At 40.3% G+C, this 16,988-nt stretch overlaps 1 protein-coding gene across 3 annotated transcripts in view; it reads right to left on the bottom strand.

The window, feature by feature from the left end:
• Positions 1 to 16,988, bottom strand: part of ARMC3 (armadillo repeat containing 3) — a 194,910-nt gene that overhangs the window by 122,847 nt on the left and 55,075 nt on the right. For all 3 annotated transcript variants that reach the window (XM_030199322.1, XM_030199315.1, XM_030199328.1), the window contains one exon: positions 7,333 to 7,508. In XM_030199322.1, the coding sequence (XP_030055182.1) occupies positions 7,333 to 7,508 (176 nt within the window). The remainder of the gene's footprint in view (positions 1 to 7,332; positions 7,509 to 16,988) is intronic.

The following is a 16,988-nucleotide window of genomic DNA, read 5'->3' on the forward strand; positions in this document are numbered from 1 at the left end:
AGTCTACTATGAGATTACTGGGTGGCATATCTGAAATCATTACATTGTTATCCTAAATACACTGGGTCTACTGTATATGGAAGAGTATCTGATCCACCTGTATACTATTTTATCTTTGCTCACTCTGGGAAGGTACGGTTACTTGTAGATCACCCGTTTATCTCCAGTGTTTTGTTGGAGAAGGGTATGGAGACTGGCTAGGATTTTTCCTGATGTTTTGCCTATGTCACCATCATTGGCACAAGGTTTGTTAGAAATATGGCATTGAGATGGCCAATCTTCTCTTCTCAAAACTTTTTGACTAAGGTGTCTTGTGAATCTAAGATAGGATTAGGGGCAACCTCAATTTGTTTTTATTGCTTTTCTATTTTTTTTTTCATTGTATCAACGCCAGGGAACATAGCTCAGAATTTACCCTGCTTCAGAAATGCCCAGAAGTACAAGGTCTTGAGTGCAGATTTGAGATTTTACTAGGGGAAGAAATACCCTGGTATCCTATGTATTTTGTTTGTTTTGGGAGTTGGTTAAGTGTCTCTGAAACCAATGCAAAACTGACAGAGAGATGGCACCTTATAGGCTAACCAATTTTTCAGGCATGAGCTTTCGAGGACCTACAGTACACTTCATCATTTGCAAAACGTGAAGTTCAGGACATGGATACATATATGGAAGATGAAATGGGGAGGGAAAGGGTTACAAAATAAAGTATTGGAAAATGCAGAGCAGGGTGTGGAAAGGAAGACATAATGGATACAGAGTTCAGATAACTGACAGCTGTGATCAGTGAGAGAGAGCAAAGACAGGTTGTAAGTTGTTAAGTCCATTCACACCCGTAGTGTGCCATCTATCCATTGTCTCTATTCATACCTAGGCTGATGGTGTCAAGTTTTTTTGATGAGTTCTCTTTTTTTTTTTTTAATTGCTATATAATTATAAATGAAAACATAAATGACCAAGCAAAACCCGCTTGTACAGAATCCATACACAAAGTAAAAATAGAAAAAAGTGTACAAGAAATTCAACCAGAAACATCTCTAAATAAAGTTTTAACAACTAAAGTCCACCATATATGGGGGATGAAGTCAGTCACTTAAGCTAAGGAAATACCTAATTGAAACAAAAAAGGACAAGGTAGATGAGTGCAGATTAATTCTCCAGTAATATTTAAACCTAAGCTATAAATCAAATCTAAAGGTGGTCTGCACCCAGCTGAACCAATCTTTCTATTAGCAGCCAGGAAACTAAATAGCTGAACAGGATAGAAAAAAAAACATACTTGATAGACCTGTATTAATAATACATTTGCAAGGAAATTTTAAAAAGAAATGTGCTCCTAACTGGAGAACTGCAGGTCTCGTCGATAAAGTCTCTTCTACACTCCTGAGTATCCCTCGCAATGTCTGGATAAATTCTTAATTCGGTGTCCATAAACTTCCTTATACTTAAAGAAAAGACGCAAAACCAGGTCTCTATCAGTTTTCAAGGCAAGAGTCACCATCAACGTTTTGAGCTCTTTTAATTCTGAATCAGATGTTTCCAAAATCTGTGATACATTTAAAGCCACTGAACCCATATCAGATGGTTTTTCACTGTCCATCATCATCTTAATTGAAGGCAAGTAATATATTTGCGTCATGGGTGGTAAGAATCTTTCAGTAGTTTCAAAATTTCAGTCAAATATCAGATAAATACATTGAGGTGATCTTAATGGCAGCCTTGGAAAGTTAATCTGAAGATTTAAGGCCTTAGTCTGTTTTTCCAATATTTCAGTTTTAAACCTTGCTGTTATCTTTCATCAATATATTTTGTACCTCTTTTATTGAAGCTATCTGTACCTTAGAGCCTTCAATTTCAGCTTTGAGAGCAGTGACTTTCCCTTCAAGTTGTTGAAAGTTATTGTCTTATGCTTATATTTTAACAACAAATGTATTCAATGATACAGACAAGCCTGTCCCAGTTGTAATATCACTTCCCATATAGCCTTGAGGGAAAACTGCACAGGACACTGATGGCAAAACTCAAATGGGGTGAAAGATAGCAATTGACATGGTTCTGTACCCAAACTAGAACTCGAGGGAACGGCCCCTGCCTGGCAAAGAGACTGCAGGAACAGCTGATATTTCCTCCCCCTCTGCCGCCAAGGATAGCACAATCTTCTGTACAAGAAAGTCTGAAAGGTTCAGTCCTGTACAACAGCTAGCTCTTCAGCAGATGATTGTGCAGGTTTTGCACCACCTCCAGGGGAGGATCTCGGTTGCTGTGGTAGTGTGCGCTCAGCAGGGCTGAGAGAGATCTCATTGGCCAAGGCGTGCATCGGGGTCACCTCCTCTGCAGCAACACTAAGCGGATCAGTTACCTCCGCTTCTTCTGTCTGGAGACCAGGAGTTACAAATTTATCCATTGGTCCAGGAGGAGGGGGTTGCGTGGGCTGCGATGGAAAACCCCTCAATTTCCCCCTCCTCTTACCCATAAGAAAGTTAACGAAAGGAAAATGAAAATGGAGTGTTACACTCAAGCTGCTGTCATCTTGGCCACTCCCCATTGATGAGTTCCAATTCAGCAGTTTCATGCTGGAGTTTTCCTTTGAAGTTCCTTTGTAGGTGTATGGCAACCTTAAATAGAGTGTGTCCTGGAAGGCTGAAACATTTACCTACTGGTTTTTGAATGTTACCATTTCTAATATCAGATTTGTATCCATTTATTGCTTTCTAGCGTGGAGGAGTAGCCACTGCCAGGAGCCAACAGAAGACCACCTTTAAGGTAAACCACTGGGGGGGGGGGGGGGAAGCACCTGCTAAACCCTGGGAGGGGGAGGGGAGTGAGATTCAGATCCACGAGCAGAACTGGAGGGACCTCTATTGGAAATTATGGCCGAGGCAATGAGCTGCAGCAGCCAACAGAAGAACCTGGTGCTTGTCAACACCAAGTGTGTATCGCTGCTTATATGGGTGGAGGGAAGGTGGGGTAGAGAGAGAGAAAAAAAATGGACCCCAGGAAAGAAAGATAATGGACCTGCGGGAAGAGGAGGGAAGGAAGATTATTATCAGTCCTTTAGGGAAGGGGGATAAGATTTGATATACTGTCTTTTTGTAGTTACAATCAAAGCGGTTTACATATTATATACAGGTACATATTTTGTACCTGGGGAAATGGCGAGTTAAGTGACTTGACCATAGTCACAAGGAGTTACAGTGGTAAATAAGCACGCATAAATAAATTAAAATACCTTCAATTGTGCAATTAATCAAAATTATATATTTTAATTGAAATGCAGCCCTAACATATATATATTTCCTTTTCTGATGAACTATTGGGTAGGTTCTGGGGAGGACCCAGGATGATCATTTTGGTTAGTACTTCTCAACTGAGTAGCAGGGGCATTATTTTCTTCTAAGTTAGGGTCACTGAACAAGAGATGTTGCTGACATATGAGATACAATCAGGCTTATTTTCGAAAGAGAAGGATACCCATCTTTTGACACAAATTGGAAGATGGGCGTCCTTCTCACAGGGTCGCCCAAATCGGCATAATCGAAAGCTGATTTTGGGCGTCCCCAACTGCTTTCCATTGCGGGGATGACCAAAGTTCTCAGGGGCATGTCGGAGACGTAGATAAGGTGGGACTTGGGCGTGCCTAACACATGGGCGTCGACTCATAATGAAAAAAAGAAGGGCATCCCTGACGAACACTTGGACGACTTTACCTGGTCCTTTTTTTCTTACGACCAAGCCACAAAAAGGTGCTCGAACTGACCAGATGACCAGATGACCACCAGAGGGAATCGGGGATGACCTCCCCTTACTCCCCCAGTGGTCACTAACCCCCTCCCACCCTCAAAACATTTTTTAAAAATATTTTTTGCCAGCCTCAGGTCCATCGCAGCAGTATGCAGGTCCCTGGAGAACGTTTAGTGGGTGCAGTGCACTTCAGGCAGTCGGACCCAGGCCCATCCCCCTCCCCCACCTGTTACACTTGTGGTGGTAAATGTGAGCCCTTCAAAACCCGACAGAAACCCACTGTACCCACATCTAGGTGCCCCCCTTCACCCCTAAGGGCTATGGTAATGGTGTACAGTTGTGGGTAGTGGGTTTTGGGGGGGGGAGGGGTTGTATTTGGTCGTTTCTGAGATGGGCGTCCTTAGTTTCCATTATCGCCGAAAATCAGAAACAACCAAGTCTAAGGATGACCATCTCTAGGGACAACCTAAATTTCAAGATTTGGGCGTCCCCAACCGTATTATCAAAATGAAAGATAGACGCCCATCTTGTTTCGATAATACGGGTTTCCCCGTCCCTTCACCGGGATGTCCTGCAAGGCCTTCTTCAGGAAAACCTGGGCGCCCCCTCCAAATATGCCCCTCCACGTCACTTGTATTAACTTGTAATGGTGAATTACTCAACTCTTCCAAGGAGAAGAAGAATTTTGTTAGATCTATGGGCTCTTGTTATTACTGAGTTGGAAAATTCAATAAAAGTTCTAGATGAAATAAAAATGATGGGTTTTGTTGGAGGGGATACAGCCAAGAAGGTAGCTTGTACCATATCTAATGGGAGCGTTCAGTAATTGTGAGATTCTAGGAGGGAATGCGGGATACCCACCTCTTCAATGTCGCCTTCTGCACCTAACCACACCTCTACTCAGGAAATCTAGACTGCCCCAACTTGACATTTCGTCCTTTAGATTGTAAGCTCCTTTGAGCAGGGACCGTCCTTCTTTGTCAATTTGTACAGCGCTGCGTAACCCTAATAGCGCTCTAGAAATGTTAAGTAGTAGTAGGTTATAGAAGTGGAGATAAATCCCAGGATACAGTATAGTCTTGATTATCCAACCTTCACTAATCTGACCCCCTGGCATATCTGACAGATCCACACCCCCCCCCCCCCCCCCCCCCCCCGCCGGTGACATCACTGTTTTGCCATTAAGAAATGCATGACTTCTCTTCCTGTTTTACGGTTTCACATGCTGCAAGGAAGCCATCATTGAGCCATGCTTGAGCCGAGACCATACTTCTCTGCCATTACTCCTTCGTGCACCCCTCATCCAAGTTAAGAACTGGGTGGCTTCTCTTCTTGTTTGTGATTTGAACCCATGCTTCTATGCATGAATTTTTGGATCTGGAATCCCGCTTTTGCAGCAAGAGAACCATTGTTTGATTTGAGACCTTGCTTTCATGCATTTTTTTTTTGGACACCATGGAAAAGAACCAAATTTTTGGATCTTGGACCCATTGAAAACGTTTTAAGCTGAGACTTGCTTTCATAACATTACAGCATTGCAGTAATTTTTGGATTTGAGACTCCAATTGTGCAGTGAGGGAACCATAGAAAATGTTTTGAGCTGAGACCTTGCTTTTACAGCACAGCAGCAATTTTTGGCCAGTCGAAAGAGGAAAAATGTAGTTTTGTCTACAGAGCAGAAACTTTGGCAGAAAGGAAATGCTAAATAAAGTGAACATTGAGGATGTTTTGAGCAGAGACTTGCTTTCCTGCCAGGGATCCATTTTTGATCTGAGGCCGTATTTTTGTAGAAACAGAACCGTGTTAAGATTCTTGTGCACAATGAGCTTTATGCAGTACCGTTTGTACACCTACTGTATTCCTGTTTGTTCATTTACAGCATTTTCTTTATTCTTACTCTGATTCTTAGATGCAGAGGGTTTCCAGTTCCAGTTTTGCTGTCTTGAGACATGGCGCTCTGCTTGGTTCTGCCATCTTGTTTTTGGTTTCATATGGTATAGTTATTGACTGGAGAAGACAACTCAAGTGAGGCTGAACATGCAGTGATCTTGAGAAATGAGGCTCTATTTGGTTCTGTATTTCTGTATATGTAGTTGATAAATATGGTTTCCCTTGTTCAGTTCTGTACCTGTACAGTATTTGTTCACATGCCTGCTGTACAATTGCTGTGCTGTGAATACTGCTCTGTATTTGTGCTCAAATTGCCTGCTGTACAATTTTTCTCAATGATTGTTAATAAACAATATTTTTAATTAAAGATACCCTACACCTATTCTTCATGCATAAAGTATGCTTTCCATGCATTGTTTGAGGGGTTCCCATTGTTTTCCGAATTATCCAACTTTTCACTTATCCAACAACGGGTCGGTCCCATTTACGTCAGATAATTGAGTCTCCATTGTATTTCTTGCTAAATTTACCAGTGGAGAAGGGAAATGAGCATGAGAGGAAATCTAAGTTTCTGTGTAATTGCAGCCAGATGTGTGGTGACAGCTTTACGGAAACAACCTACCCCGCCATCATGTCTCAGAGTGGTAGAAAGATCACAGGAGATCTGCCCCATCAAGATTATGGCCTTCTGATAGCAAAAATACACAACATGAAAAAATATGGGGGCCTGCCCAGAAGAATTAGGATGAGACTTGACAGACTACATTGGAGAAGGTAAGGGGTGCAGGTTGGAAGTGAGAGAGGAGGCTTTGACAATAGGTTACATTTTATTTATTTAAGACATCTATCACGCACCATCTACTGTTCTGGGCGGCTTACAACCAACATACACAATCCTTCAAAAACAGAACAAAAGAGAAAAATAAAGTCATAAAATTATAATTTAAACAGTTCTACTGTCCAGGTGCTTCATCATCTATAGCAGGCCAAATGTTGTGAAACAAACTTCCAAGGCACATTCGCTTTTGGACTACTTCACAGCAGTTTAAGGAAGTTTTAAAAACTAATCTGTCTTTGCAAGCTTTTCTTAATATTTAGTTGAAGGATTAATGGAATGGTTTGATATTTTTCAATAGCAGATTCTTTTTGTTAGTTCTTAGATGTTATGTGAACTGTTATTTTATTGTAAGCCACTTAGCCACGCTAGCAGCTTCCACATGGTATTGTCAACACAGCCCATTCAAAGTGAATGGGCTGTGTCAGCAGTAGCGCACAGCCAGCCACGCTAGTGGCTTAGTAAACCCCAGTGTTAGTGTTAAGTGGGGTATAAATTTGTAAAATAAATTAGTGCTGAAGAAAAGGCTTGCTGAAAAAAGGAAGGCTTTCAAGAAGTAGTTATTATATCAATCTGTCGTAAGCGTTGTGGCAAAAGGTTCCAAAACTGTGGACTAGCAATCAAAGATCTAATCTCTATAACCATCCAGTCTGACTTGTCTAAAAAAAAAGGCACATTAGTAACAGAATGTGGGGACTGGGCTGGAATGGAGAATTAGTGTGGGAGTTTTGATTACTGATGGGTAAAATGATGAAGGGTAATAAATAATGGGGATTTCTGTTATCTTCAGTATGAAGTAGTTCTTTATTGTATGATGGATTTTATTAAATTAAAAAAAGAAAAAGAAAAATTCAGATTTTTTTTTTTACCTGAACCAGAAGATTAATGCTTTCAACACAGTTCTTCTGAACATCAGGATCAGAATTATTTAACAGCCGGACAAGTGGCTCTATTCCACCATTCTCAAATATTTGTATCTTGCTAGTATACTCAATAGCCATAGATGACAGAAAAAGAGTAGCATACTCATGAATGACTGTATCTTCTGTAAGGTAAAAAATGTAGAACAAATATGATGTACATATGATTTTATAGCATATACCAAATGAACACAGTACTATATAGAGACAGCAATTTTCAGCACACCAGCAGAGTTTAAAGGACCACAAATAATCGGTACCTGTGGGCCTACAACACACTTCGCTCAACACTTAGTTCTTTTTCAGAAGCTGTCTGGCTGTGGGTGTCAAAGGGAAGTTTTTTTTCCCCCCATATATTTTACATCTACAAAAGTTTGCATTGTAAACAAGAAAGAAAAGGGCATGAAGATATCAAAAATGAAATCTCTGTAAATGCTTCCAGTGACCTGACCCAGCCCTGAAATTTTCCCTATCAGAAACAATACCTATGCTGTGTATAGCATGAACAGCTTTTCATATGGCTGGGAGAAATTTTTGAAAGTAGAGGTTTCCTGGCATAAACCTCCATTTGTCTGCTGATATTTCACTGAAAGTTGCCCTCATTGGGCATAATTGTATACAACATTCCCAGGTGTATAGGCTGGAACTGAGCAGGTTCAACCTGGATGTCGGTACTGGGCAAAATGGTAGAGACTATTTTAAAGAACAAAATTAGAGAGCATATTCAAAAGCATGGATTAATGAGACAAAGTCAACATGGATTTAGTGAAAGGAAATCTTGCCTCACCAATCTACTACATTTCTTTGAAGGGGTGAACAAACGTGGATAAAGGTCAGCCAGTTGATACTGTGTATCTGGATTTTCAAAAGGCGTTTGACAAAGTACCTCATGAAAGACTCCAGAGGAAATTGGAGATTCATGGGATAGGAGGTAGTGTTCTACTGTGGATTAAAAACTGGTTAAAAGATAGAAAACAGAGAGTAGGGTTAAATGGTCAGTATTTTCAATGGAGAAGGGTAGTTAGTGGGGTTCCCCAGGGCTCTGTGCTGGGACCGCTTCTTTTTAACATATTTATAAATGACCTGGAGATGGGAGTAACTAGTGAGGTAATTAAATTTGCTGATGACACAAAGTAATTCAAAATTGTTACATCACGGGAGGATTGTGAAAAATTACAAGAGAACCTTATTAGACTGAGAGACTGGGTGTCTAAATGGCAATTGCCATTTAATGTGAGCAAGTGCAAGTAATGCACGTGGAAAAGAGGAACCCGAATTATAGCTACGTCATGCAAGGTTCCACGTTAGGAGTCACAGACCAAGAAAGGGATCTAGGTGTCGTCGTTGATGATACGTTGAAACCTTCTGCTCAGGGTGCTGCGGTGGCTAAGAATAATGTCTTTTTATCGCTCCATGGTGCGACCGCACCTCAAATATTGTGTTCAATTATGGTCACCGCATCTCAAAGATATAGTGGAATTAGAAAAGGTACAGAGAAGGGCGACGAAAATGATAAAGGGGATGGGACAACTTCCCTCTGAGGAAAGGCTAAAGCGGCTAGGGCTCTTCAGCTTGGAGAAAAGGCAGCTGAGGGGAGATATAATAGAGGTCTATAAAATAATGAGTGGAGTTGAACGGGTAGATGTGAAGCGTCTGTTCACGCTTTCCAAAAAAAACTAGGACTGGGGCATGTGATGAAGCTACAATGTAGTAAATTTAAAATGAATCAGAGAAAATATTTCTTCACTCAATGTGTAATTAAACGCTGGAATTCGTTGCCAGAGAATGTGGTAAAGGTGGTTAGCTTAGCAGAGTTTATGAAAGGTTTGGACCATAGACCATTATTAAATGGTCTTGGGGAAAATCCACTATTTCTGGGATAAGCAGTATAAAATGTTTTGTACATTTTTGAGATCTTGCCGGGTATTTGTGACCTGGATTGGCTACTGCTGGAAACAGGATGCTGGGCTTGATGGACCTTTGGTCTGTCACAGTATGGCAATACTTAATGTACTTATGTCCCAATTTTGATCTCAACATTCTAAATGAGATTTCTCATCAACTAGCTCACCTTTATCCATAAGTTTATTCATGCCACCAAAAATCTAGTAGATTGGCTTTACCAATACAAATATGCTGTTATATTTCGCAAAATCATTTTAAGTTCTATGCGACTATAAGAGATCCAGGCAATCACTGGAGAACAACAAGCAGCTTTGTCCCATTAAACCATAACTATTTCTATGTTCAGTAATTTTACTCTTTATAACATTTTCTACCATTTGCCCTGCACTCACCAATCTATAGTTTCCTGGATCATCCATAGAATATTTTTAAAATTTACATTGTCTACCCGTCTATCTTCAGGTACCAAACATCAGTGCTTTTGACCCAAACCTTGAGGCATACCCAGAAAGTTGGGTTTTCAGGATATCCACAAAGAGTGTGCGAGAGATAGATTTGCATACCAAGGAGGCAGTGCATGCAACTCTCTCTCATGAATAGTCATTGTGGATACCCTGAAACTTGACTGGCTGGGTGTGCCCTGAGCATTAGGTTGAGAAGCACTACAGTAGATGATTCTAAATAGGCAGGTTAGGCAACTTTACTTTGATTTTTTAAATGTGTTGGCTCTTGGTGCCTGAATTTAGAAGCACGTAAACACAGAAAAATGACATCTGACAAAGACCATATGGCCTATCCAGTCTGCCATTCATATTACCTACTAAGCTCTACTGTCCTGTCCTTTCCTCTCTCTCAAAGAGAGAAACCTTAAGTGGGCCATGGCCAAACACCGACCTTGGAAGGGGAATGAAGGTAGGGGATCAATAGTTATTTCACTTTAGGGACCTCAATTTAGGTGCTTAAATTTAAAGATGAGCACTTATGATTAGAAAAACTCTTTAAAGACCTCTGATCCCTGAATACAGAGCCCATTATTCAAAGAGGACTAAGCACCTCAGTAGAGGTACAGGAGCCTGTATTCAGTGAGTACAGACATAAAATTTATTCTGAATATAGTTTCCTATCTTTAAGCATCTTAGAAGTATAACACCACATAACTTAAGGAACATTATTTCCTGCTTTTCACAGACATCTACCTTTTAAAGTTATGCAATACATATTTTCAAAATCCACTTGATAGATGGCTAACATTAGCGCCTAACTTAGGATCCTACACTGAGGTTCTGAGCTTTCATGGAATAGCTGGCTCAGACAAGTCCATTATAAAAAAAAGCCTGAGCACCAAATCTGGACCAGAAGCCTGTGCCCTTCCCTTAGCTGAACAAGGGAACTTCTGAAAGGCTCTTGGGAAAGTGGGATGCGGGGGTTGGGGTAGGAATAATAAGGAGTCATTTTTTCACATATCAGATGAGGAGCCATTAACCCTTCAGAGATTTATTGATTTGGGTGGCTGGGGAGATGCAGGGTCTGTAAGCCTCTCTGCCCTTCCCAGAAAACTAGGTTGGGGATGGAGATGGAGAAATTAGATTTTACCTGTTATTTTTCTTTCCTTTACTCCTTCCAGACCAGTCCAGATACATGAGTTTGTTCACCCCTACCTGCAGGTGGAGACTGAGAACTGGCTTTTAAGTGATCCTCCTACAAGTACCCTCTGCAACACAGAACCAGCCGGTATAGCATTACACAAGCCAGAGGACAAGATTTTCTGCTCTCTCTTTTACTCATTTAGCTATTTATTTAGGATAAAAAAAACAGCCACCTTACACATTAGGAAACACAGGGTAACAAACTGCAAACACTTCAGCTCCATTATAAAACTCAACCAGCAATTTTGAATTGGCCCATGTTCATTTCCCTCCTGCTCTGTTGCTGTCTGCTCCAGTATTCTACTGTGGCACATGAAACCTATGAAGCTCCTGAGTGGGTTCTGTACTGGTCTACAGGGACAGAAATAAAGAAAATTAAAAGAGAGCATCTCATTTCTCCTTTCTTAACGTCCCTCTAGACCAGTCCAGAGAAGTGGGAAGTAACAAAGCATGTCTTCTATGGCTAAGGAACATAAGTCTTGCCATACTGGGACAGACCATAGGTCCATCAAGCCAGGTATCCTGTTTCCAACAGTGGTCAATCCAGGTCACAAGTGCCTGACAATATGCCAAGAAAGTAAAACAGATGTTATGCTGCTTATCCTAGAAAAATAAAATCAGTGGATTTTCCCAAGTCCATCTTAATAATGGCTTATGGATTTTTCTTTTAGTAAATTATACAATCCTTTATTAAATCCTTCTAAGCTACCTGCTTTTACCAAATTCTCTGGCAACGAATTCCAGCGTTTGAGTGAAACATTATTGTCTCTGATTTCTTCTAAATTTACAACTTAGCAGCTTCATTGTGTGTCCCTTAGCCCTTGTACTTTTGTAAAGGTTAAACAAGCAATTCAAGTCTACCATTTCCATTCCACTCAGTATTTTACACTCCTCTGCTCAGTGTGCAGTGGCGGTGAAGAAAGCAAATAGAATGTTAGGTATTATTAGGAAAGAAATTGAAAATAAAAATGAGGATGTTATAATGCCTTTGTATGACTCCATGGTGCGACCTCACCTTGAATACTGTGTGCAATTCTGGCCACCTGATGACATCAGGTGGCCAGAATGCCTTGTAGCGCTATAGAAATGCTAAATAGTAGTAGTAGTAATCTACTGAAATCCTTAGTACATTTGAAGGATGTGATCAAGAGAATACATCCTTGTAATTGTTTTCTTATTTTTTTCTTGCCTTGGAGGAAAAAAGCCTCAAGTATCATGATGTATCTTCGAGCTCTGCAGATATACTATCAATTATTCACGGAGTACTCACTTGCATCATAGGCAAAAAAACCTCCAAAGACATCACCCACCTGCATTTTAACAGACAACACTCCTGAGGCCTCATTCACTGGCCATTATCTGCCCTGTTCATCCTAGAGAGACATTTTGAAGCTCCCACATTTACTAACTTCACTGGTAACTGCCCGTTTTCCATCCTTATTAGAAGCTGAAGGAGTGGCTGCAAATTCTGGGTCACCATCTGATGACATCACCCACCTGCACGTAACAGACAACGCTCCTGAAGAGATAGGCATGCCCTTTTGTGTGGCCCTTCATGTGCAACTGAGGACTACAGGTTTTAACTTTTTAATCTGCTTAAACCTGAGTTTATTTAGTGTCTTCAAAATGTTTCGGCTTAAGTTTCTTATATTTGTATTATTGCTTAGCGGAAGGCAGAGAGAAGCACTTTCTCCTTCTTATCTACATATACTTACCTCCCCAAGGGATATTCCTGATGTTTATTTTCCTCCTATACTAACTTTCTGGAGATATTTTGCTTGATTTTGCATCTTTTATGCAAAGAGAGATCCCAGTTATTACTAGAATTCATAAATCTAGAAATGTATCTCATTTTAAGTCTTCTAAACATTAGCGTTTGGGTTTGATCAATGTTCCAATTACCTGTTCAAACCCAGCTTCATTACTACTATTCCCTGTGCCTAAATCAATGCTCGATCAGCCACCAGTAAGGTAGAGATACTTAAGGATCTGATAGAACTTGACCAGCTTGGGCTTTTATTTTTGACTGAAACTTGGTTCCCTATAAATGATGATCCTAGATTGAAATCACTTTGTCCATTTGGCTATAATATCCTACACTTACCAAGGGAGGGCTGTCGGTGGGGGTGGGGTGTGTTAAAATTATTGTATAAATACTTTTTTAAGGTTTATCTCTTGAAGCCCGAGTTCTTCAACATTAGAAAATTTTAGCATGCACAATCACTGATAATTCATTTCAGGGTACCTTATGCTTCATTTTGTGTTATGTCCCTCCAGGAAAATGGTACAATGCTGAAAACAAATTTTTAAAATTTGTAGCCAAACATACTATAAATGCAAATTTTACATATTAATCTCCATCTGGACAATCATGTCGATTCTAAAGTAGATGACTTTTTTACATCTTTAGAAGGGTCACATTTTACTTCTTTAACTGACTCCTTGATTTATAAAAAAAAGGCCATCAACTTGATTTAGTAGCAGCTACGGACAAAGATGATTACAATTGAAAGTTTTCTCTTAATGAAGTTACTAAAGTACCATGGTCAGACCATTTTTTGTTAGATTTCTCTATTTCCTGGAGGGAGGCCCAGAGAAAACAACCTACTACATTGGCTGTTTGTTCCTACAGGGACAGAATTGAGCCTGCCCTGTTTTGGAAAGAAGTCAATGCAAAACTTACCTTGGTTAATATTACTGAGAGCTTCCTGGATGATTAGAATCAGATTAGTAAGGAACTTCTAGATGAACTGTCCCCAATTATAACCAAAACTAGGATACAGAGAAAATCCAATAAATGGCTTGATCAAGAACTATTAGCTTTAAAACATGCTTGCAGAAAGTTGGGAAGAGTTTGGAGACACCAACCCTCAATAGAGAATGTCCAAATGGCGTGAGAAAATCCATTTATATAAACAAATGTTAGCTACTAAAAGATGTGAGTACTATACTAAATTGATAAGTACTGATTATTTTGATTCTAAGAAACTGTTTTCTGTGTTAGACCATTTGACTAATTTGAATGATATTACTTCTTCTGTCAGCTCAGATCCTCCATCTGCCTCTGATTTGGCTTTCTACTTCAAGGAAAAAATTCAGAGAATCAGAGATCGACTTTCACTATCTAAAGTTGTACCTATTTATGAGGAAATCCCATATGTTAATATTCCAGCTGATAGACTCTGGCAGCAATTTGAACATATTTCTAGATCAGCACAGACTATTCTCAATCGGCTTCCACCCCTACTACAGAACAGAAACAGTAATAGCCAGCCTCTTATCAGCGTAAGGACATAAAAGTAGCCATACTGCATCACACCTAGGGTCCATTTAGCCCAGTATCCTGTTTTTCAAACATTGGCCAAGCCAGGTCACAAGTACCTGGCAGAAACCCACCTAAGGACCAGTAAATCTTCATAATACAGTTGGATCTATCAGCTGCATTTAATTTGGTGAACCACACTTTTCTACTAGAGATGTTAGCTGAAGTAGAAATCACATATGCAGGTCTTATGTGGTTCCTGCGACACAGATCAGTTCAAGTAAAATGGCATCATTAATTTTCTCATCCCTGGATCATAAGGTGTGGAGTCCCACAAGGATTGCTATGGTCTCCAATTCTCTTTAACTTCTACTTAAGAGACATAGGAGAAGTACTGGAGTCATGCAGGATCAAATATTTGTTCTATGCGGACAACATCATTCTTCTCTTCCCATGGGCTGATCTATATTCATTCTATGCACTGATGAATGAGGTTTTCAACTCACTTTTTAGATCTATGAACAAAGTCTGAAGATAAACCCAGATAAGACCAATATACTATGGTTAGGAAGGAAATACACAGCCCCACCAACCCTACTACTCAAGTTAGCAGGATCCACAATTGCCATAAAAACAGAAATACAGATGCTGGGGGGTCTGGATAGATTCCTAACTAAACATGTTTGAACAAATAAATAATGTTGTATGCAAATGCTTCTACAAACTGAAGCTTCGCCATATCAAACATCTACTGCATACAAAACACTTCCAGATTATCATCCAAGCACTAGTATAACGGTCCTAGACTACTATAATAATGTATCTAGTTCTCCCAGATAAAGTAAGGAAGTTACAGATTGTCCAAAATATAGCAGCCAAACTAACAGGAGGAAGAAAATGGAAAGAATGTGCCACTTCATTCCTGTACAAATTCCACTGGCTTCCTTACAAGACAACGGCTGAGTGTAAATTACTCACCATAATCTTCAAATGCCTTTATAGGATTGCCCCAAACTAATTTTCAAAACTTTATGCAAGTGTCAACCCAAAAGAACGCTCAGATCCTTAACTGACATCAGATTGATTCCCTCAAATAGACAAGTATGCCGCCTTAAAAGAACATCCAATACAACACTGATAGCAAAGGCAGCAGAACTGTGGAACTCATTACCAATAAAGATCAGACAAATACAAAACTATCCAAGCTTGCATAGAAAATTAAAAACATGGCTTTTTTACAAATACTATGGGTCAAAAACAAACTCAACCTAGAACATATAGATAGTGGAACTAGAAAAGGTACAGAGAAGGGCGACGAAAATGATAAATGGGATGGGACGACTTCCCTAGGAGGCTGAAGCAGCTAGGGCTCAGGTTGAAGAAAAGACAGCTGAGGGGAGATATGAAAGAGGTCTATAAAATAAATGAATCAGTGACTCAGTAAACTTCAGTAGAAAATTAATACTTGTGACAGGGCAAGAAGCCGAGATTAGCACTCAGGGTGTTGCAGACCCCAATCCAACGTGATAGGATGGGTCTCTTCAACATAAAGTATTTTTCAGTGACAAGCCAGATGAGCCATATAAATGACTGGTATTGACAACAAAGGCCTTCTCATGTACCAACATGGAGACACAGCTGGAGCCTGAAAATCACATTAGTAGCATCCTTCATGGTTTGACCACTTTGCCCAAAGAAGTATATAAATGACATCACATATTCAAAGCAGCCAGAGAGACTTGGAAATGGACTTGTCATCACTTTCAGTTCTCACCTAATGTAACACTATAAATGACCTTTTGTGGAAACCCAGACTTTCATCCGGAACTAGGTGACAATCAGTTTAAGCACTGGCAAAATCATGGCCTATGATACTTGGCACATTTCATAGTCCAAGAAGGTAAACCAAAACCCTTTTCCACAATTCAGAGAGAGTTTGATGTGCCTATTTCGGACTTTTCTGCATATTTTCAAGCCCGTTCATTAAGTACAGTCATTGGAATGGACTGCCCTCCTGGAGGAAGTACAAGAAGTTCTGTCGGAAACCTACAAGATGGGCTCCCAATCACCAGTACCTTTACAATTTCACAACAGAGCCTTACTGGACATGACATCGGACCTCGACTTTGCTGTCTTGGGGAAGCAGTGGTCTGCAGAGTTGGAACAACAGGTTACGGCGGCCCAGCTTAAAGACTTTATTTTGCACAATAAAGCATATGCACCCTGTGTTCTACACAAGGAAACCTTATACAAATTTGTTTTGCGTTTACACGTATCGCCTTACAGAGCCCATAAGAGGGGTTTTGACACCACAGGACATTGCCCTAGGTGTAAAGCTACCATGGCACAACTGAGACACATGTTTTGGACATGCCCAGTCATTAAGGACTTTTTGATAAGTCTTCTCGAATACTTTGTTAAAATGTGGTCCATATCAGTGGCGCATACCCCCCTGTTGTTGTTTGGAGTATACACTTTGGGATCACCGACAAAGTAGATGAGCAATCGGTTTTTGCGACATTTAGTGCTATTTGGTATTAAATCAATCCTACAGATCTGGCGGTCTAGAGAGGGGCCCTCATTCCAGCAGTGGAGAATTTCAATGATCCAGGACATGAGGATGGAATGCCTACAGGTCACAGATATCTCAAAGGGCCCAGGTCTCCAATTCCAAGCCACATGGTCGTACGTTTGGGACACATTAACCCCACAAGCTAGAAGCCATTTGCTAAATGGGTAACTATAAGGAAATTACTATAAATAAGGATTTTGGTGCGTGGGAAGTTCCCTGG

Source organism: Microcaecilia unicolor, chromosome 1 (genome assembly GCF_901765095.1).
Source record: "Microcaecilia unicolor chromosome 1, aMicUni1.1, whole genome shotgun sequence".
NCBI classification, from domain to species: domain Eukaryota; kingdom Metazoa; phylum Chordata; class Amphibia; order Gymnophiona; family Siphonopidae; genus Microcaecilia; species Microcaecilia unicolor.